This window comes from Lissotriton vulgaris, chromosome 10, assembly GCF_964263255.1.
Source record: "Lissotriton vulgaris chromosome 10, aLisVul1.2, whole genome shotgun sequence".
Taxonomy (NCBI): domain Eukaryota; kingdom Metazoa; phylum Chordata; class Amphibia; order Caudata; family Salamandridae; genus Lissotriton; species Lissotriton vulgaris.
Genome location: NC_141698.1, coordinates 270,359,832 through 270,381,492, shown reverse-complemented (window position 1 = coordinate 270,381,492; position 21,661 = coordinate 270,359,832). Strand labels below are relative to the sequence as shown.

Sequence of the window (21,661 nt, the reverse complement as noted above, 5' to 3'; positions counted from 1 at the left end):
TTTGCTTTGTTATATAGATATATCTATTTTTTTTAAATGTATGTCCTTTAAAAGGTGCAATGCACATTTTTCTACACACTACTTTGTTAGAGTTGATATTGAGAAATCTGTTTGCAATGGAGCATTATAGAAGTGGAGTTAGAACTTTAATCAACTGGTCCCCAGCTGACAATTAAACTCCAGTACCACAGACCTGCTTCATATTGCTCTCCCTTACTACCTTGTTCCCATTTGCCTCGCACAATATTTGATCGTTCTAATCAAACAAACGCAAGCATTTCAGAGATGGATTGGCCTGTTTTTATCCAAGGGCTGGGAGAAAGCAGATTTTCCCAGCTCCTTCATTGCTGCTAGCAATAGTCTCTCTTTAATCATACATGAGCTGCATTTTCCTTAACATGATGTGCCTATCGGTATGACCGAAAGTTGGTGCTTCTGCATGATTTAATTTGCAAACATCTGGTTGCTAGCAGTGAGTGAAACATGTTTGGTGCATTCACCACGTCTTTTTCGGTATGTGAAATATTTAAATGCTTATTGCATCAATCTTTCAAGGAACATTTGGTGTTTTTTTTTTTTCCTTCAATTTTATATATTGCGAACTTGACCCAAAGGTATCAGAGCGCTTTACAGGAGCACCAGTTGCATTACATATGGAGACATTTAATTTTTGTTAGGCACAGGGAGATTAAGTGATCTGCCCAGAATCGCAGGATGTTGAGTGTCGTTGCTGAGACTAGAACCACAGCACGTGGACGAGACAAAGCCCTTTCCCTGTGGACAAGTACATATTGGGCACTAAACCGTCACACAAGCTATTCCAAGCGTTCAGTAGCTCTTTCATCGACCCCCCCCCCCCCCCCCCCCCCGAACCAGAGTTTCATAAATGACTGGACGAGATCTAGAAACAGAAAGTGCTATATGCAAGCTTTAATTTATTGCGCCCTATTTAAGCACCCGCCAGAGATACTCCACCCCCAGTTTCAACTTTATACTACGCGAGTGAGCGATCCTGACCCTTCCTACTGAGCCGCACTGATAGGTTCTTTCCCTTCTCTTGCTTTTCTTCCTTCCATTTATTTCTTTCCCATCTTTCTTTCCTTCCTTCCATTTATTTTTGAGTTTTTCTCGAAGCCCTTCTTTCCATTGTACCTTCAATTGTCCCATTCTAATTGTGTCCTCTTTCCTTCGGCTTTTTTTTCGGTATTTCATGCATGCCTTGCCTTTGCACGCTTTTCCTTTTTTGCAACCTTGCTCAATTTGCAAATCACCTCTTTGCATTGTCGTGTTAATCATTTCTCTGTCACCTCGTTTGGCTTATGTGGGTCGTAGTAACATTTTATTGTGCCACAGTAGCGCCCCCCCCATGAAGTAGAATTAGGGGGGCTGCAATGCGCCCTGATCAGGCAGAGACGTTTAGACTATTTTTTCTGCGGGGTTAATGGGTCCAATTTGAAAACACCCCCTATCAGCCTAAGCTGGGCCGGTCCGACGAGGAGTGTGGATTCGGTGCCGACCATCAGGAGTTGTGTGGGAGGAGGGAGATGGCGGGGAGAGGGAACAGGCCTTCGACCTTGGCCGGAAGCCTGGCGTGGGGCTGAACTCTGTTTGTCCTCTAGAGAAAATCCTATAATCCCATATTGTCCCTCCTTTAGACTCAAGCGTGAGGGCGGGGTACTCTATTTTAAGTGGCTCAAATCTAAAAGTTTAGTTTTTGGGAAATCGGTCTTCACTTTTGAGATAATCCAGTCATTAGGTTTACGTTTGCAGCTTTAATATAGTGCTTCATGCTGGATGTCTGCCTCGGAGCGCTTCAAGTTTTCGCAGCCCAAGGAAATAGGAGAGTGAACAATCTGAGGAGCACAATTCGGCATAACAAATCAACATTTAACCGACTGAGCTGGTACTACTTTTTTTTTTTAAACGCAATCATGCCACGTAAATTCTTTGCTGAACCCTGCTGAAAATAATAACAAGCGCTCCCAGCCGCTTGTTTATCTTTGCATTGCGCTTTCACTGCTAAAAAAAAACATGCAGCAGAAGTAACCTGATACTGCTAATTAAAACCAGATTACCCCCTTAAAATTAAGGAATTGCTTTGCAACAGCCGCAAAGCAGATGAGCCAGTCCGGATGGGCCTGACGAAAGGGCGGCAACCAAAAGACCTAATTTCCAATAGCAGCCCACTGTTTAGCATAAACGGTGACGCCAGCAAATGGAAATGAGGGGCGGGTTTCAAGTCCCCTTCTCAGATCTACTCTCTCAATATCTCTCGCCGAGAGAGCAACGCTTTGCGCTGCAACGCCAGGCGAGACAAACAAACCTTTGTTTGCTAGAAACTAATCCCCATATATTACATCTAAATATAAGTTTACCTATATTTGTTGGCTGAAAACATCTGTCCACTTTAGTTGATGACTTTCAACTTGTGTCCAGCTTGCCAGTATCATCGTTAACTGCATGCTGCTATTCACTACATGTGAGAAGGGTATACAGTACCGGATTACAGTTGCGATTTTACTTCTCAACTAAAACACTAGCAGAATAACTGAACGATGGGTAAAAGTGTCACGTTCAATATTGGAATCCATTGCATATTATGAAGATTGACTTCAACTTGAAATTTGTCTTCTTGCTTCTCATAAAAGCACCAGCATCTCGAAAAATTTATTTTAAGAAATGCTATTTAATATTCGTGGAGTGACCTTCGAAGCAACCTGTAGGAAGCTGCCTCTGTATATGGTATACCACTAGGTGGTTATATCGTGCAGAGTCCAGAGATTCCCCCAGAAGTGCACAGGGCTCAATGTAAGACCAAAGTGCTCTATTTGTGGTAGTGTGAACGAGCAGACTTTAGGCCTAACATAGAGTGTAAGACAATTGTTATGCACACAATGACTAATAAATGACACACGACTCAAAGGAGATCAGCAATTTTAAAAAATAAGCTTCTTTCAAGATTCATGTTAAGGCCTAGATGTTTGCAAAAAGGTAAGTATATTTTTCAGGAAAAATACTTTTGCAATGTTAAGTACTCAACTTCGATTCAGTCTTTGGTTAACGCAGGCAGGGTTCAAATCAGTTCCAAGAGTGCTCGTGCAAATCCACCCACACCTGCGATATAGTGCACCCTGCCTTGGAGCTTGTAATGCCTGCTAGGGGGTGACTTACCTATACCTTTGGCAGTGCTGCTGGACATGGCAAACTGGCTTTGTGCCATGTTAGCTGTCATTTTTCACTGCACCAAGGCATGCAAGCTGCAGTGGCACGGTCTTTGTGAGGGGGTCCCTTGGAGACCCTTTCCAGTATCCATGCCCTAAGTACCAGGGGTACCATTTACTAAGGCCATACAGGGGGGTGGAAGTTGCCAATCGTGGTAGTTTTAGGGAAGGAGTACTGGCACAGTCGACTTGCTTGGCCGGGACCCTGTGCACTTACAATCAAAACATCATTTTACTGGGTAAAAGTGGGGGGGGGGGGGGCTAACTATGTCAGAAGAGGCAGTTCTAAAATATGGCACTATTCACGTTTTGTGTTTTTTTGGCAATTTTATGCACAATCTGTTAACTTGCAAGAGGTTCTAGAAGTTCATATCTGGGAGGCCCACACCTTCTAAAAGCATGGACGTAGTCACTGGCATCCTGTGAGTTTCACGGATGATCATGGCTTTTGTAGCAAGGCTTTGCATGTTCCTTCTTGATACAAGTTCTTTGCAGTTAAGTGTACTGGGGCATGTGTAGCTATCAACTGGTTTATTTGCAAACATTTCAGGTTAACACAGGGTACCATAACAGGCTATGACTCTACATTTGCCTACATGGTTGTGGTGGTTCACAGTGGCTTGCCACCATGTTTTCAGTCTTTTGGTATCTGCCTCAGTGACTGCGCGTAGCATTTTCTGGTGCTCTCCCTCTGCCATCTCAGGCTATCTAGTTTGGTGAGGGATAGTGGATCATATCCAAAGATGGCATGGATCTTGCTCTTGTAACTTCACTGGAAAAGACTGCAGTAGAGATGTCTGTGAATAGGGCGATAGGCATTCTGTTTTGCGGCCAACTGAAGTGGGTTTATCCTCCATGCTATTTATTTCCTTACGTGATTCTCGTACTCCTCACTCCCACACAACATGCATATATTCTCTGCTGAAGCACATGCGTTGTGACCACCATAAAGGGCAGAGAGAATTTGCTGGAAGGCTGGGAGTGTTTAGAACGGTGAGAAATGTTGCTGTTTTGTTTGCCAGCAACTTTTGTTTTAACTGTTGTTAGTAATTTGCCTTTTATAACTACTCTGGTTTTGTATTCCTTGTGGGTTGGTTGCATTGCTTCTACCAAGTTAGGTGGACTGCCTGCTTTTCTGTACTTAAGTTAAATACCAGTGGGTCCAAGGGTACCGCTTACCTTTGCCTTAGCCTGCCATTTATCTTGTTTCTTTTCAGGTGCACAAGAAACTACCTGCAGAAATGGATGCTTTAGAGCCACAGTTCCAGGTGGACGTGGTATGGTCTCTGTGCGTGCTACAGCAAGCTAAGGACTCGTACTTGCAGAGGGTGCTACAACCAGATATTTACATGCAGATCCTAGGTAAATGCTCAGAATGTAATAATGGTCTTAAGTCCATGGGTTTTTGCACAAGCTGGCAATGTTTTTTTTTTTCTTTTTATTGTTTGAAGAATGGAAATACACAAAGCAGATTGCATTATACATATATAACACATGCAGTACAGTTAGCTAAGTTCTTAAAATTGCAATAACAAGATCAAGGATGCATTTTTCTTTAAACAGTATAACATCAAGAATGAATTCTGTACATCATATTTAAATAATAGAAACACGGTATAGAAGGCCATATCATCAGCGGTCAGTTGGCCGGCGTGATGACATGTAATCATGACATAAACAAGTAGGCTTGTGGGAGGCCAAGGGGGTGTGTCACGAATGTACAAGACAGAAAATGCGATGTAAGCATAGGCATTATAGTCAATGTGAGAACCTTGAAGACTTGCAGCTCATTATAGGTGGTAACCTCATCTTTGTGCCCAGTCCATCGCTCTGCCCTCAGTCTGTCATGTCAGTCCATGATGTGCCAGCAGGCCCAGGAGACATCGACACATCTTTATCTCTCATCCACTGGAGGAACGGTTCCCAGATGTCTCGAGGGCGAGAGGCAGTCGGCATGGACTCCCAGTACGTTCCAAGTTAGGGGTGTCCATAAGTCACATCAGATAGCCAAGCCGCGAATTTGGGAAGGGTTTTACGCCCCCAGCGAATCGCCACCTGGCGCTTTGCGTATAACAGCAAGAGGGCATGCAGCTTGTGACATTTGGGTTCCGTATCTGCCACCCCCCCCCCCCCCCCCCCCCCCCCCGTAGTCCCAACAGTGGAGTTGGCACGTCTGCTCTCTTAAGGATCTGATTAATGGCATTGAAGATTGCCGTCCAATAATTATGGAGGGATGGGCAGCTCCATGCCACATGGAGGAAGGAGGCGCCCTCCGCGCCACATTTCCAGCATCTGCTGTCCTCCCTCAGACCCATACGATGGAGAGAGACTGGGGTGCGATAGAATCTATGTAAAAATTTGAAGTGAATCAACCTGAGTTTGTAGTTAGGGGAAAGATCCAACAATTGTCTACAACTAAATGTCCATTGGTCTTCAGTCAACTGCGGGTCAAGCTCAGCATTCCACAGCTGCATAGAGTTCGGAATGGCAATGCAGGATTGCTCTTGCATTGCATTATACAAGCGTGATATCAGCTTTTTCGGGGAGGCCCTGGCTAGTACGCTCTGGAGAGCCTGAAGCGGAGGAGGCTCCTCAGGGAAGCGGTCACCATAGGCTCTACAGGAAGATTTTAGTTTGTGATACCTGAACCTGTCTGCAAAGGTTATTGCCGGACCGTCTTCCACCGGTTGCATATCGCAAAATTTGCCATTAGGGTAAAGATCAACGAATTTGTGCAATTTCTGACCCGCCAGGGATATATCTCCTCGGCTAGGCGCGGCACCATTGTGTTCTGCCCGAGCGGGATCGCTGGCGCGTATAGAATAGAAAGGCCTGCTCGTTTGCGTAATTCCTGCCAAGCCCAACGTAGCATATTAGCAGTATCTACATCCAGTGACTGTCTTGGAGCATTGCGATAGAGGGCTACACTGAGTGGAGCCACCGAGTCAATCTCCACTGCCACATGTGGTTGATAGGGAGTGGGGTAAGCCCAAAAGTGTGCGAATTGTGCCTGCGCTCACAAGGCTTATAGGTGCATGTCAGGCGCACCCATGCCACCCTGCCGCAATGGCAGCGTCTGGAGCACCCAGGATAGCCTTGCCTGTCCTCCTGCCCACACCAAGGATAGTAGATGAGATCGCAGACAAGTGAAAAAGTGCTTCGTCAAGGGGATCGGAATGTTAACAAAGAGATAGAGGAACTTCAGCCAAACCACCTTCACTAGGGCAATTCTGCCTGCAAGGGATAGCAGCAGTTTTGTCCATATGGCAACCTTTACGCCAAGCCGTTGCTTAAAAAAAAAAGACTTCAAAACCTGAGTAGCTGAGCGCTCAATAAAATCTACGATAACATAACCGTAGCGGGAGACATCTATGCGGGGTCAGGTTCATCACAACGAATTTTGGCCAAACGACCCGCAAAGCCCCCTCCACCAGGTTCACATCCGCGAAGGGCTATTTGTACTTAGTCATTGTCACTCAATCTTGCCTTCGTGTCCTCATCTGGCATAATCTTACTCCTTGATTTGGAGCCACAGATGTGCTTCGCAAATTGAAGGGCAGAGCGAGCGTCTGTAAAATAGTTAGCTGTCCCCTCGTGAACAACTCGTAGTTTTGCGGGGTATAGGAGAGAGTATGGAAGGCCCGCCTGCAGCAGCAGGCGTTTTGCCGGTACAAATTCTTTCCTGGCCGCCTGCACCAGGGGCGTGAAATCAGGGTAGAAGGAGAGATTATTGCCTTTGTGGGTTATTTTACCTTTCTCTCTCGCCAGTCTGAGTATGCTATCCCTGTCCTGGTAATTCAGCAGCTTCACAAGAATGGGTCTTGGTGTTCCTCCAACTGGCGGTTTCTTACCCAAAGCCCTGTGTGCCCTTTCCACAGTGAACACGGGCGACAGGTTAGGGTCAAATAGTTCATGCAGTAGGTCTGTGATGACCTCTATTTTCCCGAACGCCGTGGTTTCTGTAATCCCCGTGATTCGTGCGTTGCATCTCCTAGAACGCGCTTCCGAATCATCGGCTTTGGCGCGCAGCTCTTCCATTTGTTTCTCCATGTTAGTGAACCGTACCTTAGTCATGTTGGAATTCACAGCATTCAGTATTGCGGTTTTCTAGGCAATCCAGTCTGGTCTCATGCGTGCTGACCTGTGCCCTTACCGACTCCAGTTGGGCAGTCATGGAGTCCAACTTCGTATCTATGCTCCCTAAGCTAGAGCGCACTTCTAACATTAATTGTTTCACATCAATGTCCTGTTCGTCACCCTTTGCTCCCGGTTCTGCATCTCCGGGGTCCTGGGATGACTGCTTGTTTTGGCGCTTTTGTTCAAATGTGAGGCGCGGCTGCCTTGGATCCCCTTTGCCCATCTTCCCGGTACAGTCGATGTCGGTTTAGTGTTCACAGCAGCTCACGTGTGATGTCCCGGGGGTACCAACAGGGCAATGTAGGATTGTCTGCAAGTTGGGTTCACGGGTCCACGGGGGCTGTGGGGGATATTGGTACGTCACTAGCGCAGGCGTCAATCATGCACTAAAAGGTTTATGCGTATAAGACGACCCGGCGAATAAGACGACCCCCTACTTTGCTTGATAAAATGTAGGTTTCATGCTATACTCGCCGTATAAGACTACCCCCACTTCCAGTGCAGTCCAACGCAGTCCTGCATAGCTATTTTGGGAATTTATTTTATTTTGGCTCGTACTTTGTATGCTTTTGCAACCTGCACACTTATCACTTTTTCTCCAGGAATGTACCGATTGCTACCTCATGTATTTTGGTTGCTCGCTATTGTCACTTTTGATCCATGTAACTTAACGTTTGCTTTTGTAATTTGTCCATTTGTTATTGTTCCTCTTGTATCAATACTTTTCCTACTGTAAAGCGCTCTGACACCTTCGGGTAAAGTCAGCGCTATATAAAATCGCATAAACCTTTTAGTGCATGATTGACGCCTGCGCTAGTGACGTACCAATATCCCCCACAGCCCCCGTGGTGCGAGGGGAGGGGGAGCTCCGGCACTGGGCACGGACGGCGGATTTGAGCCCTGGCTGGGTCCGAAGCGTGGGCAGGAAATGGTGCAGCTTAGGGAACTCAAACACAAGACGAACACAAGATCAGCCCCTCGCCAGCCAGTGCGCCCAATGCGCCTTAGTATTTTCACTGCTTGAGCAATTTATGTTACAGGAGGATTTCTGTAGAAAAACAACCACATCAGCCCATTTTTTTATAATGCAGAAGCAGTCTGACACCTTCGGGTGTAGTCCGCGCTATGTAAAAAACACATGAAAACATTCCTTCAAATTTGGCGCCCGGCGTATAAGACGACCCCGACTTTCCAGAACATTTTAAGGGGTTAAAAAGTCGTCTTATACGCCGGAAAATACGGTATCTACTCCACCGGGCTCACTAGCTGTTCTCACGGTCACGCAGGTTGCGCCATATCGCTTTTAGAGAATCAGGAGGTTTAGCCAGCGTACAGACGTTGTGGAGCTCCCAAGTCACGGAAGCCTGCTGGCTGCTCAACTGGTCGCCGGCACTAGCTCCCATATTAAGGGCGCAATGTTCAATGCAGCGTAGCGGTATCAGCCACACCTCGCTCGGGGCTCACCCAACTCTGCCCGGTATCCGATAATCTTCTCCTGCCTTCAGCCGCTGACCGCCATTTTGACTATCGGCCCGGGCCGGGTCCACCGCGTTGCGGCCTATGTAAAGTTCACCTGGTTCGTGTAGGCCGTTACAGTTTCTATGTAACAAATGGTCGCAGCTTCACTGGAGCATGGTTATAAGGAAGGCTTTATACAGGCCAAAAGCGTGACAACACATCTGGCAGTGCGAGAGGGAACACAGGTCACGGGCTCACAGTTCTTCCCAATCCAAGACGGCGCCTATCTCAACTCGTCCAGCTCCGATGTTTTAAAATATATTCCCAGGCGATGCATATAATTTCTCCTTACTTGTGGCAGGCATGTGGATCGCGTTATCGCTGCCGCTTGTCCGGAGCAAGTCCGCCGTTCCTGCCGAGCTAGTGTGCGGCACCTCCAGTGCAGCTTTCTCGCCCTGGCTTAGGTGGATTCAGGCGCCCAGATCGGACATCATCTCCCTCTGCCTCCGTCACCACATCGTCTCGGCGTCAGCAGTCGGAGCACTGAATCCCCAAATCACATACGCTACAGGCACGAAAAGGGTATCTGTCGGTTCCTCTCGTCCACCGCCACCACGTCGTGCAAGTTTTTAAAGTGTGCCTCGAGATCTAAAAGGATAATTACAGGATTAATACCGCAGTCGGCGGAGCTCGCTTATTCAGCGTCCATCTCGCTGCTCGGTCGGCCACGCCCCCCCACTAGCTGGCAATGTTAATTACGTTTCCCCACTTCATTATTTAAGATTTGTAAATTGTTGTCAAATTGTCATTTTTCATTCTGTAAATACTTGAGTAAAATGATCTATGCAAGATTTTGCTTCAGACTGGCATCTATTTGCCAGCATGAATGTAACCAGGCCAAATAGGCTTTGCTGTTTTTTTCTTTAATGTTTTGTGGCCAAAACTGTTCCCACCAAGGCTTTCCTCACCACAGACCCTTCACTCCACTCTTTCCCCTTCTCTTGCAATGCAAAGAAAGTTATCTTCATAACCATCGGGCGTGCCTTGCCGTGGTAACTGTGTTAATAATAAATAATAATAATAATAATAATACACATTTGTAAAGCACACATTCACCCGTAAGGGTCTCTAGGCACTGGGGGCTGTCGGGAAGATTAAGCAAGCTATTGCCCAGAGTCACATGGTGCTGGGCTAATCTGCCGCCGGTGATCAAACAGTGATCCTCAGATTCCGGAGTCAGTCGCCGCGGCGCCACACCTCTTCACAGTGTTAAGGAAGCTGGTTCAGATTAATAGGTTTTATGCATTGCTTTGGTGTTACAAGTGGCTGCATACATTATAAAAGTTTAGATGTGTTAGTTTGTAAATTCAATCATAATATTCCTTTTGCCAGTCGCAGGTGCTAGGTGATTTACTCATTAAATATTTAGTTTAGACCTTCTTCCTGATACGTTTTAGTCCTGGATTTATTGGTGTTGCTTATTTAAGTAATTCCGCAACTTGTATCCAGAATGCTGTCTTCCATATGTGCCCTTCCTCACTGGTCCTCCAAAGTTTTTGTGAGATGGCAAGATGTATAATTTTGGTCGTTTTAGGGTGCCTGTCGATATACTATGCCACACAAGCAGTTTTTATTAGCAGCAGTAGACCCCCATGGTATTAAAACCAATTTTAACAGTGAATGTGGTGGGTACCTCTTCTGCATTTGTTTGATTGCGGCAATTGTGTTTGAATGTTAGTAATGCTTCCGAAATCATATGCTTATTGGATCCACTGTTAAATGTGTTCTCCCTGCTTAGAGTTTTTTCGATGGACCTGACCCTATGTGTGCAATCCTCTGACAGTACTGGGTGATGAACATCATCATAGGATCATCCCAGTCTGTCGATCTGATCACTCCAACCTTAATACAGCGCTTATCAGTCTCTTTCAGGATTATTAGTCTCCTCTGTAGAAATGTCAGTTCGATTTGAAGGCTGATGTTGCTGCTACTGGAAAGTGATGTGGTGAGACTTGTTACATACTTTGATATTCTCTTTTGTCGTAAGGGCAACATAATTAGGTAATGTCTGAGTAAGTGTAAGGCTAACTGGTCCGATCTAATGTCTTAATGGTTTTATTGCTGTATTAGGCAGAGGCAGGAAAAATATTTGGTGGTGTGGATTTAAATGAACTAATTTAGGAAAATGTGTTCATCAGGAAGAGTACAAGTGACTTTTTAACCCCTTTGGTGCTAATGACGGAATGGTTCCGTCATGAGCACCAGTGCTGCTGTGCTCATGGCGGAACCAACCGTTCCCCTCAGTCTCCTGAGTACAATGATACCTCACTTGTGTGGGTGGGGCAAGCACCTGTCTCTGAGCCCAAAACATAAGGCATAAGGGTATAGCACTGAGAATTCTGAGCACTTCATAAAATTTTTTTTAAAAAACGCTTTTAGCCAATTCTGCATTGGACACCCACACGAGAGGTATCATTTTACTCTGGACTCTTAGGGTAACGCTGTGGGGTAGGACATTTGTGCCGCCACAGTGATTCCTCTCAAATATGTGGAAAATGTGGGGTTTTTTCCAGCTACATTTGAGGTATGTCAGGGGTTTTGGGTAGGGAAACGTTGGGGGATCCATGCAAGCCATACTTCATTGGACTCCCCAGGATGTCTAGTGTTCAGAAATGTGTGGGTTGGTAGGTTTCCCTATAGGTCAGCGAGCCTGGGGCCAAAACCCCAGGTCCCCATACCCCTCCCAAAAAACAGGTAGTTTTGTCATAGGTAATTTTGAAGTCTCCACAGTACGATTTGGGCCATTTCCTGTTGCTGCCACTATGCCTACCCACACATGTGAGGTACCATTTTTATCGGGAGACCTGGGGGGGAACCCTGGGTGGAAGAAAATTTGTGTCAGCCCGGTGATCCTACAACTTTCCCACACAGAATTGTGAGAAACATTTGATTTTTATTCAACAAAATTTGAGGCTTGCAGGGGATTCTGAGTAGGGTAATGTTGTGGAACCCACGCAAGTCATACCTTGCTGGACTCCTCCGGGTGTCTATTTTTCAGAAATGTGTGGGATTGGTAGGTTTCCCTAGATGGCCGCCGAGCCCGGGGCCAAAAACTCATGGGACTCCCCTTGCAAAACCAGGTTGTTTTGTGATTGGTAATTTTGATGTCGCCTCAATAGGTTTTGGGCCTTGCCTGTCGCGGGTACTTGACCCACCCACATGAGTATGGTGCCATTTTTATCGGGAGACCTGGAGGAACGCTAGGTGGTAGGAAATTTGTGGATCCACGCAGATTCCAGAATTTTCCAACACAATTCTTTTTTTTTTTCAAAACAGATTTTATTGACGGATCATATAAATAGCCACAGATCTCTGTACCCCAGAGATATTTGTCAGGTATCAATAAAGTGGTACAATAAAGCAATCCGTCATTACTTTCATGATCAAAACAATAGGAACAATCACAAGAAACTAGTCCCCCCACCCGTTCCCCCTAACCCCATCCCCAACTACCCCCCCTCCTAACCACCCAGGACCCTTCCCTTGCACGGCATTCGGTCGATCAAGCCATTCACACGCATCTATCCGGTCATCGCACTCATTCATACGTCTGGATCCAGAACCTGCACTACCGGGAGCTGTAGCCAAAGTCCCCTGTAGTCGGCCCACCTCTTCCATATCTTGTAGTGTTTGCTAGGGCAGCCGTGGGCCAGGAATATGGGCCTCTCCATTCCCATACAGAAGTCCAGACCTCTCTTCCAAGCGAGAAGTGATGGGGCTGCGGGTCCTTCCAGACCCTAGCTACGTCGCGCTTGGCTTTCCAACACAGAATTTTGAGAAAGTGATTTTTTTTTTCCAGCTAAATTTGAGGTTTGCAGTGGATTCTTGGTAGGGAAATGTTGTGCAACTGACGCAAGTCATACCTTGCTGGACTCCTCCGGGTGTCTATTTTTCAGAAATGTGTGGGTTTGGTAGGTTTCCCTAGATGGCTGCCGAGCCCGGGGCAAAAAACTCATGGGACCCCCCATGATTTTAAGGTTTTCCAGGGATTCTGAGTAACAAAACCTGGTGAGAGCCAGTCAAGTCACTCCATCCGGGATTCCCCTGGGTGTCTAGTTTTCAAAAATGTATAGGTTTCCTCAGCTTTCCTAGGTGCCGGCAGAGCTAGGGTTCAACATCTACAGCTAGCCACTTTGCCTAAAAAAGGGTCTTTTATCCCTGTGAAAATGTGGTGTGTCCACGTTGCTTTTTGCAGTTTCCTGTCGCTGGCACTAGGCCTACCCACACAACTGAGGTACCATTTTTCTCGGGCGACTTTGGGGAACGTGGGGTGGGTGGAATTTTGTGGATCCACGCAGATTCCAGAACTTTACCCCCACAGAAATGTGAGAAATGTTTTTTTGGACAGATTTTTAGGTTTGCCAGGGATTCTGGGTAACAAAATCTGATGAGAGCCAGTCAAGTCACTCCATTCTGGATTCCCCTGGGTGTCTAGTTTTAAAAAATGTATAGGTATGCTAGGTTTCCCTAGGTGCTGGCAGAGCTAGGGTTCAAAATCTACAGCTAGGCACTTTGCAAAAAATGGGTTTGTTTTCAATGTGAAAATGGGGTGTCCACCTTGCATTTTGGGCTGTTACCTGTTGCGGGCACTAGGCCTACCCACATAAGTGAGGTACCATTTTTATCGGGAGGCTTAGGGTAACAATTGAAGAGCAACTATTATTACCTATTGACTTTCAATGCATTTCTGCCTTCCAAATGCAAGACAATGTGTAAAAAAGTCAGTTTGAAAAATGACCTATATTTCTCATGCTAGTATGGGTACTCACAATTTTGGAAATGTGCAAATATTTCTAAATGTGCAAAAGTTTGTAAACTCTATATTTTGTTCCAATTTCAAAAATACATAGGTGTCTCATACAGATTTTTCCATGTACATGTTTTCCCAAATTAATTATTACCCGGTACCTAGTAAAAAACCATTGCAAGACGCTGCTCAGTTATTGGCTCTGGGTTGAAACATCGGTCATAATTAGAAGAAGTTACAGGTGAAAACGTTGACACCCATGGCTGTTTTTTTTTTTCAACTACTTTTCAATTTTTCCTATCTTCAACGGCTAGTTTCTAAAAAGAAACCTTGAAGAATCTATACAAATGACCCCTTGCTGAATTCAGAATTTTGTTTACTTTTCTACAATGCATAGCTTTCCAGGATCCATTATTGCTTTCAAACCCATTTCTACCATTAACTGGAAGGAGGTTGAAAGAACAAAAAATAGCAAAAATAGTTTGTCCCAGAAAAATGCCAACTGTGTAAAAAAATTCTGCTTTTCCCTGAAAGCTGGGAAGATGGTGATTTAAGCACCACAACCCCTTTTTTGATACCATTTGCAGGGAAAACCAGATGCTTTCATCTGTAGCCCTTTTTTCCCATTAGAAAAAAAAAAAGAATTTAGCTGAATTTTGGCTAATTTCTGGGTCCCCTTCAGGGGACTACACAAACCCTGGGTACCTTTAGAATACCCATGATGTTGGAAGAATTGGACGCAAATTTGGCGTGGATCCCTTATGTGGTCAAAAAGTTACAGGGGCCTAAGCGCGCACTACCCCAAAGAGCCAAAATTATTTCCTGATGCATAGTGCCCTTAAAAGTATTTAAGTCCTCTGTCTCTGGGATGGTTTGGAAATAAAGTGATTCTATAAAGACAGATTCTTTGCATGCATAGTGTATCCGAAGTCATAATCTAGATTAAAGCTTGCACATCTGTTCTTATTTCATCAGAGAGCTTGTTGTGTGTGTGCTTTTGAAACTTTAATTTAGAGGCAAGTCTGATCAGTCTATTTAAATGTGTTCTCCATTGAATAAATTTGGATGTAAAAGCTTGCAGAAATATAGGCTTTAGGAATTTGTTGCTTAACAAGGTAGTACGTTGCAGGCTTTTGTAAAATATATTTACGTTTATTTTGGGCATCTGTGGATAGCCGATGTAAATGACAGTGTAGCATGGCATCAGAACACTGATGGATTACAGAAAATGGCATATCTGAACTTTCCTGCACCCGTGACCTAATTGAGAGCTGTCCATTGATTATGGCATCGAATAATTAAACAAAAATGTGTATTGGTAACAATTCCAACATTCATTGGTTGTGCAAATCATTATCTATGACCGCAGAACCATCTTCCAGCTTCAAAGCATGCCTTATGACCACACAAATTACCTGAAGTTCACCCTGCAGTCTTGTCAAATTCAGTTCTGGCTTTTCAGTGGCAGACACTGGCCCAAAAGACTGCTACAGTAAAGCCCTGCAGCCCATGGGCCTCGGTCTCTTATCAGTTGACACTGGGGATAAAAAAGTGCTGCTGACAGGATCATATGTGCTTTGAATCGCTCCTTTAAGTCGTTTTGTATACATCTTTTATGTTGTAAAAAGTTGGCTCTTAAATTTACTGTTTATCCCTTGTTATTGAAACTGAATATGCTTGTGTCGTCCAGGTGACCAGTCGGCCAAGGCCCGTAACTACAGACTGAAGCTGGTGTGCATCAACTCCAATGCTAGGTTTGACTGTGCCGAATACCAGGGGCCCTACATTCCCTCCGACGTTCTGCACAAAGAAGTCCTGCTGCATGGTGACCGGAAACCCACCCCACTGCAGACCGGTCTGGCCGAGGCGTTGAAGGCAGTTGCTGGGGAGTCTTGCTTTCGTCATGGTGTGATTACAGTATATGGCTGGCAGATAGGTATTGATAGTTCCCTAAGCCTGCACATTTTGTAAGCTGTCCAATGTCTACTTGCCTCTGTAGTGATATCCTATAGACTGCTGCAGGTTAGATTTTTTTTGATTCTCAGTTTGGCTTCTGTTTTGAACAGCCACAAAATTTAAGTAGTCTTAATCTAGAAAACTGGCCTGGCTTTCCCAATCGAAAAAATCACAATTGTATTGCCAATGATAGTTGCACTGCCAAAGTAAATGTATTTGAATGCTGAAAAGTAATCCTCTCTCACGAGTGGGAAACATACCATTTTTGAGTATTGTCGCTTTTTGATGACTCCTCCCTTATTTATCGGAACTTATCTTGCAGCCTCGTCAAATTCAGATCCGCCTCCGTTGTGGCGGCGTCTGGCCCATAAGACTGCAACAGTGAGTGCTTGTTGCTCATGGGCCCCATGTTGCTGCCACTGGACAATGGGGATAAAATGTGCAACAGACATCGCAAATTCATGAGTCTATTCTACCTAGGTCTGTGAAGAACTAGGTAGAATAGACTTTGCAAGTTTATAATATAAGAATAGAATGCAAGAATAGAGAACTTTGCAAGTTTACAAGGCTGGCTTTGAGGTGTATTGACTAAAGCCTGCACTGCAGACGTTTCCCATCATAACTCCTTGTGATAATTATCTGTTTTTCCTTGGTCCCAATTGAAAGCTTGACTTTTAATAGATCATCCAATTGCCGGCAATTTGCAATTTTGTTATGTGTTTTTATGAATGTAATAATGCTTCCTAAAAGGCTTGAGGTCTTTCATATTGAGATCAGAGCGTATGACCTTTTCAATTGCCTACTGCCCTGTCCCTGCTATTTGTACTTTGCACTCTCATGGCTTCTTTTTCTGCAGTCTGGTACAGCAGTGTTGCAGTTAGATTTTTGAAAATCAGTGATTTCTTTTTGTGCTTTTGCAGACCGTTCTTAAGCTTCATGGCAATCGTTGGCTATTAAACAGACCCCCCAGGATATAGCGGCATGGATTAGCAAATTTAGCGGCACAAAAATGGAAATTTAGCGGCACAAATATGGAAATTTAGCGGCAATTTTGCGGCATTTTATTTGGCCATTTTTCCTACAACAAACACAGATATCATAGCTTTTTTAGGTTTTTAACAACATGAAGCTATGTACATTTGGTTTATTTATAATGTAGACACTTCGTTTCCCTCGAAAAGCAAAAGACTGCCTGTCAGCAGCCCATGGCAGCAAAACAGTGTTACAGGCGTCCTGCGTTGCGTGGGGCAAGGCGGCGCTTTATAGCGTGGTGTCAGCGCCTCCCCAATGCAGCAGCTGTGCCCAAAACCTTCAACCATTCTGTATCTAGTTTGCAGGTGTGTGAAACACTTATGTGATAAATGTGTAAGATATGTACTGTCTGCATGGCTTCTTCTTGTTAGAACGTGGTGCTTTCAAATGCAGAATACACAAGAGTTTGAGTCTCCTTTTGTTACTAGTTTCATATTTCCCCCTGTCACACCTCATACTTTGGTTGCCTGCCCAGTCTCTCCAAACTCTGATTTCTAGTGAAAGTGGATTTTGTCGCAGAATCCAATTACCTACAATGTATGCAGCTTGGGTGTAATCTTTAGCTAATTTTACAAGTGGAATTCAATTTTAGAAATTGCTGTCAGGTACTACATTTTCAAGAAGCAACAAACACTTAAAGGTTGAGAAACGTCACGATCGGCCATAGTAGTAAAGCACTCTAAGAATAATGTATTGGTTATTTAAATAAGCAAACCATATTCTCTGACGTAAACAGCTAGCGCTATATAAAACTTTTAAAATAAAATAAATAAAAATAAAAGTCTTCCATAGAGAGCTCCTACAGGCCAGAGAGGCTCCATCTGGGAAGCAATGCCACAAATTAAAATAGTATATGCTGGATTTTGTGTACGTTGAGGCAGAAAAACAAATTCATCGAGGGTAGCTCAAAACAGGGATGCATGCTTGCAAATTATGCAAGGGGCCTTCCTATTACAACACAACGTCTTTCTCTACCTGCATTTTACTTGTTTTTGCATGTTTCATTACAAATTCCAGCTTTTCCTGCATTTTTTTATGTTTACCTTTCGATCCCAGTTGTTGTTCCCACCATATTCCGGCTGCAGGTCCTTCTCTATCTACATTCTTTGTTACCTGTGTAGGTCCCGCTCTCCTTTTCATATTTTAGCAACCTGTCTCCTAAGCAGATTCGTTTTTTTGGTGGAGTGAGATTTTACATCTTTACATCTCATCGCAACAATCGGGGCTTCCCTCGGTTTCCCTGTATACAGAATATCCTGGTTTTCCTCTGCAGTTTAAAAAGCAGCCCAAATCAATTGTTTCATTCTTCTAATATTTCTTTGCAACAACGTCCTTACATTTTGGTGTTGCTATATTTACATGCTGTTTGAATTTATTTAAAAAAATGCACAATTGAATGATAGAACCAGTCATCCCCATTTTTGTTGTAGTTTTGCAATTTTTAAATTTTCTGAAAGAATAATCCAGCAGAGCTCCCTCTTCCTTAAACGGGAAAGCAAAAGGAGGCGCTGGCTTGGTACACTTTTCATGGGTTTCAATAGCCAATCAGCACTTATTCGGTTATGGGGAAGTTATAAGCAATGGACCATTTTAAAGACAAACGATTGTGAAGCTCCAACAGCCCTACATGTATGGTTTTCATTGAAAGCAAATTTTGGACAGAAGGAATGTTTTCTTTAAATAGAAAAAAAGTCGCATTTACTTCAAATGTTATTCCTGCACACATAGAACTTTGCTTTTTAATGGTTGAGCGCGAAAAATAGCTCTGAGCTGGAGGTTTTGAAACAGCGCCTCTGTCCTATTCTTTCTGCTTTCAAGGTCAGGCACACACCGTGCCAGCAGTCCTGTCGACCAAGTTTACGAAGGTGGATTTAGCTGCTCTTCCCCCAGTCTAGAAGTCTTCACCCTTCACCATCTCCAGTAGTCTCCTGCATACCAGTGTATTGACATGCTAATGGTGCTGTTGTTATGGATGATTAACACCTCTGTCCTAAACAGCTGAGGCGGTTTCCCACAGACCCCCCAGGATATAGAGGCATGGATTACCTTTTGTAAAAATACTGCGATTTCTAAAAAAGTGCCGATTTCGCGGGCACTTTAGTAAAAATCGCGGCATTTTTACAAAAGTGCCGATTTCGCGGCAAACCGCGAAATCGCGATATCCTGGAGGGTCTGATTAAACTACGGCTATTGTATTGCCCCATAACGCCACAAAGCCATCCATCCACTAGCCCAACATAGTCCACAACTGACCTTGCTCATTCATACTGGAACCACTACCTCGGTTTAAAAAAATATATATCTGACAGACACGTTAGTGATAGATTCCTTACCTTCGAATATCCCCAGGCATCAGACTGGATTTGGAAATTTTTGCCTAGCAGTACCCTTGCTCGTCGGTAGGCGTCGTCTGCGGCTCCGCGTCCGGCGTCGTGGGCGCCATGATGACGTTGTCGGAGTACTTAGACGCCGCCTCCGCGTGCTGACGTCAGTTCTTCTTTTATCTGCGCCAGCTAGTGCAGATCTGGAAAAAGTTGTACCCAAGTCACTTTTTGACTAACCTTTTGAGATCCATTTTTCGAAGTCTATTGACTCCGACAGTGCCGGTAGGGATGCCCGGGTTCAAGCCCTGCGCCGACTGCAACCGACTGTCGGTTACCGACCCCCATCGACGGTGCCTGCACTGTTTGGGCCTGGACCACTACGACAAGTCCTGCTCCGACTGCCGGGCCCTGACGTCTAAGGCTAGACGGGAGTAGTCCTGTAAGTACTCGAGCTTCGGCAGTCTGCCCCGCGCCGCTCGAGGTCCCGGTCCGAAAGGAGGTCGAGGGACCGGTCGCGAAGTCGGAGCCCCCACAGTTCCGGGAGTCGTCATCGGTCTTCGGGCTCCAAGTCCTCAGGTAAGAGGCACAAGAAGTCGAAGAGGCACCATCGCTCTTCTGACTCCCCCCGATGCTCGTGCGATGCGGCCGGGGTTTCGGGCGACACAGCCAACACGGCTCTGCTGGAGCCACAGGTGTCGCGGCCTGCCCCACACCCGCTGGTCCCTGGGCAGGACGCGACACCGGGGGAGATTGCTGACTTCCTCATGGCCATGAGGTTGCTTGCTCCTCCGTTGGATTCCGCTGCGCCTTCGGGCCAAGCGGGACGTCGCTGGGAGATTTTTATTTCAATGACCCAGCCCCATCTTTTGAGCCTGAGTACCAGGCTGTGGGTGATGAGGAGGATTGGGAGGGTTCGGAGGACCCTCTGGCACGGGAGTGTCAGTCTTCTGTGGACTGGACAGGAGAGCTTGGGGAGGCCAGTGGCTGGACACTTCGCCTGACACTGGCTTTGTCTCCCCTCCTAGCGTGGCTACGGAGGAGGGGGCTGCTTATAGCGTGGTGCTGATGAGGGCGGCCAAGGCCCTGGGCCTTGAGCTCCCCGTCGCGGCCGTGAGGACTAACCTCACTGAGGTCCTTAACCCTCAGTTAAGCTCGGCCGAGCCTCTGCTGCCGTTTAATGAGGGGCTTGTCAGACGTTCTTTTGGGCACTTGGTCCAGGCCCGCCACAGCACAGCCTGTGGATAGGAACGTGGCCAGACGCCACCGCCCGGCTCCAGGTGACCCTTGCTTTCTGTCTACCCATCCCACCCCGGAGAGCCTGGTTATCCAGGCCTCCAATTCCCAGACCGCCGTCCCGTCGGCTCCCCCGACCGGGAATCTAAGAGGTACGAGAATTACGGGAAGAAGATATTCTCCTCCCTAAGTTTGGGATTGCGGTCCGTTAATACCGCGTGCCTCTTGGGCCGCTACACCCACTCTCTATGGGACACGGTCACAGACGTGCTGCCACACTGCCCGTTGGAGGTATGGGCTAGACTCGGCCAAGCCCTGGTGGAGGGCCGGGATGCAGCACGGTATTCCATCCGGTGTGGGCTGGACACTACCGACTCTCTGGGCAGAGCAATGTGTAAGACTGTGGCGATTCGTCGTCACGCCTGGTTGAGGTCCGCCAATTTCTCGGTCGATGTCCAAAACACACTTATGGACATGCCGTTCGATGGCCGTCGCCTCTTTGGTGACAAGGCAGACCATGCGCTTGAGCGCTTTAAGGACTCCAGGGCTACGGCCAAGTCCTTGAACCTCTCGGCCCCGCGCCAGCAAATGGGTGCCTTTCACTCCTTTCGTGGCCAAGGAAGGGGCGCCCCCACACGTGCCGCCAGCCACGCACCGCAGTTTAATATACAACGCGGTGGCGGACTTGGAAACCGCCGTGGCGGTGGTCGGGGTCCACGGCGAGGCCAGTTCACACCTACCCCTGCAGCATCCGCCTCGAAACCTTCCTAGTCCGTGCTTTCAGGCCCATGTGACGCCAGTGGGGGGCTGGGTTCGCCATCACCTCCACCACTGGCGCACTGTCACATCGGACAGGTGGGTGCTGCAAATCGTCCGAAGGGGCTACTCCCTCCCCTTCGAGACGCACCCTCCAGCTATGCCACCGCAGTGCCACAGCGTGTCGGGGGATCACTTGACACTTCTGCGGGAGGAAGTTACAGGCCCTCTTAGCCAAGGGGGCCATTGAGCGCGTTCCTGGGCCTGACGTAGGGTGTGGTTGTTACTCCCACTACTTTCTGGTACCCAAGAAGAGCAAAGGGGGCCTACGCCCTATCTTGGACCTACGGAACGTCAACGGCTTCCTCCGGAAGGAGAAGTTCAAGATGCTGATGTTGGCTCAGGTCTTAGCTGCCCTAGACCCTGAAGACTGGATGGTAGCGTTGGACTTGCAGGAAGCTGTTTCACATCCCCGTCCTGCCGGCCCACCGGCGTTGCCTGTGGTTCATGGTAGGCCACGAGCACTTTGTTTACTGTGCTCCTCTTCGGCCTTACCAGTGCCCCACGGGTGTTCACGAAAGTGATGGCAGTGATCGCAGCTCATCTGCGCAGGTTAGGGGTTTCAGTCCTCCCCTACCTCGACGACTGGTTGTTGAAGACGGGCTCGCCCCAGACAGTCGTCAGCCACTTCCAGACTACGGCCGACCTCCTGCACCTGCTGGGGTTCTCAATCAATG

At 46.5% G+C, this 21,661-nt stretch overlaps 1 protein-coding gene and 2 non-coding genes across 4 annotated transcripts in view; all 3 read left to right on the top strand.

Annotated features, from left to right (window-relative positions):
• Positions 1-21,661, top strand: part of TBRG4 (transforming growth factor beta regulator 4) — a 262,457-nt gene that overhangs the window by 227,629 nt on the left and 13,167 nt on the right. For both annotated transcript variants that reach the window (XM_086940993.1, XM_086940992.1), the window contains 2 exons: positions 4,439-4,583; positions 15,314-15,559. In XM_086940993.1, coding sequence (XP_086797119.1) covers positions 4,439-4,583; positions 15,314-15,559 — 391 coding nt within the window. The remainder of the gene's footprint in view (positions 1-4,438; positions 4,584-15,313; positions 15,560-21,661) is intronic.
• On the top strand, positions 15,052-15,189 carry LOC147685110 (small nucleolar RNA SNORA5). Its single transcript, XR_015300812.1, has one exon. It is a non-coding gene; the product is annotated as a small nucleolar RNA SNORA5 (small nucleolar RNA).
• Positions 15,897-16,033, top strand: LOC147685109 (small nucleolar RNA SNORA5). Its single transcript, XR_015300811.1, has one exon. It is a non-coding gene; the product is annotated as a small nucleolar RNA SNORA5 (small nucleolar RNA).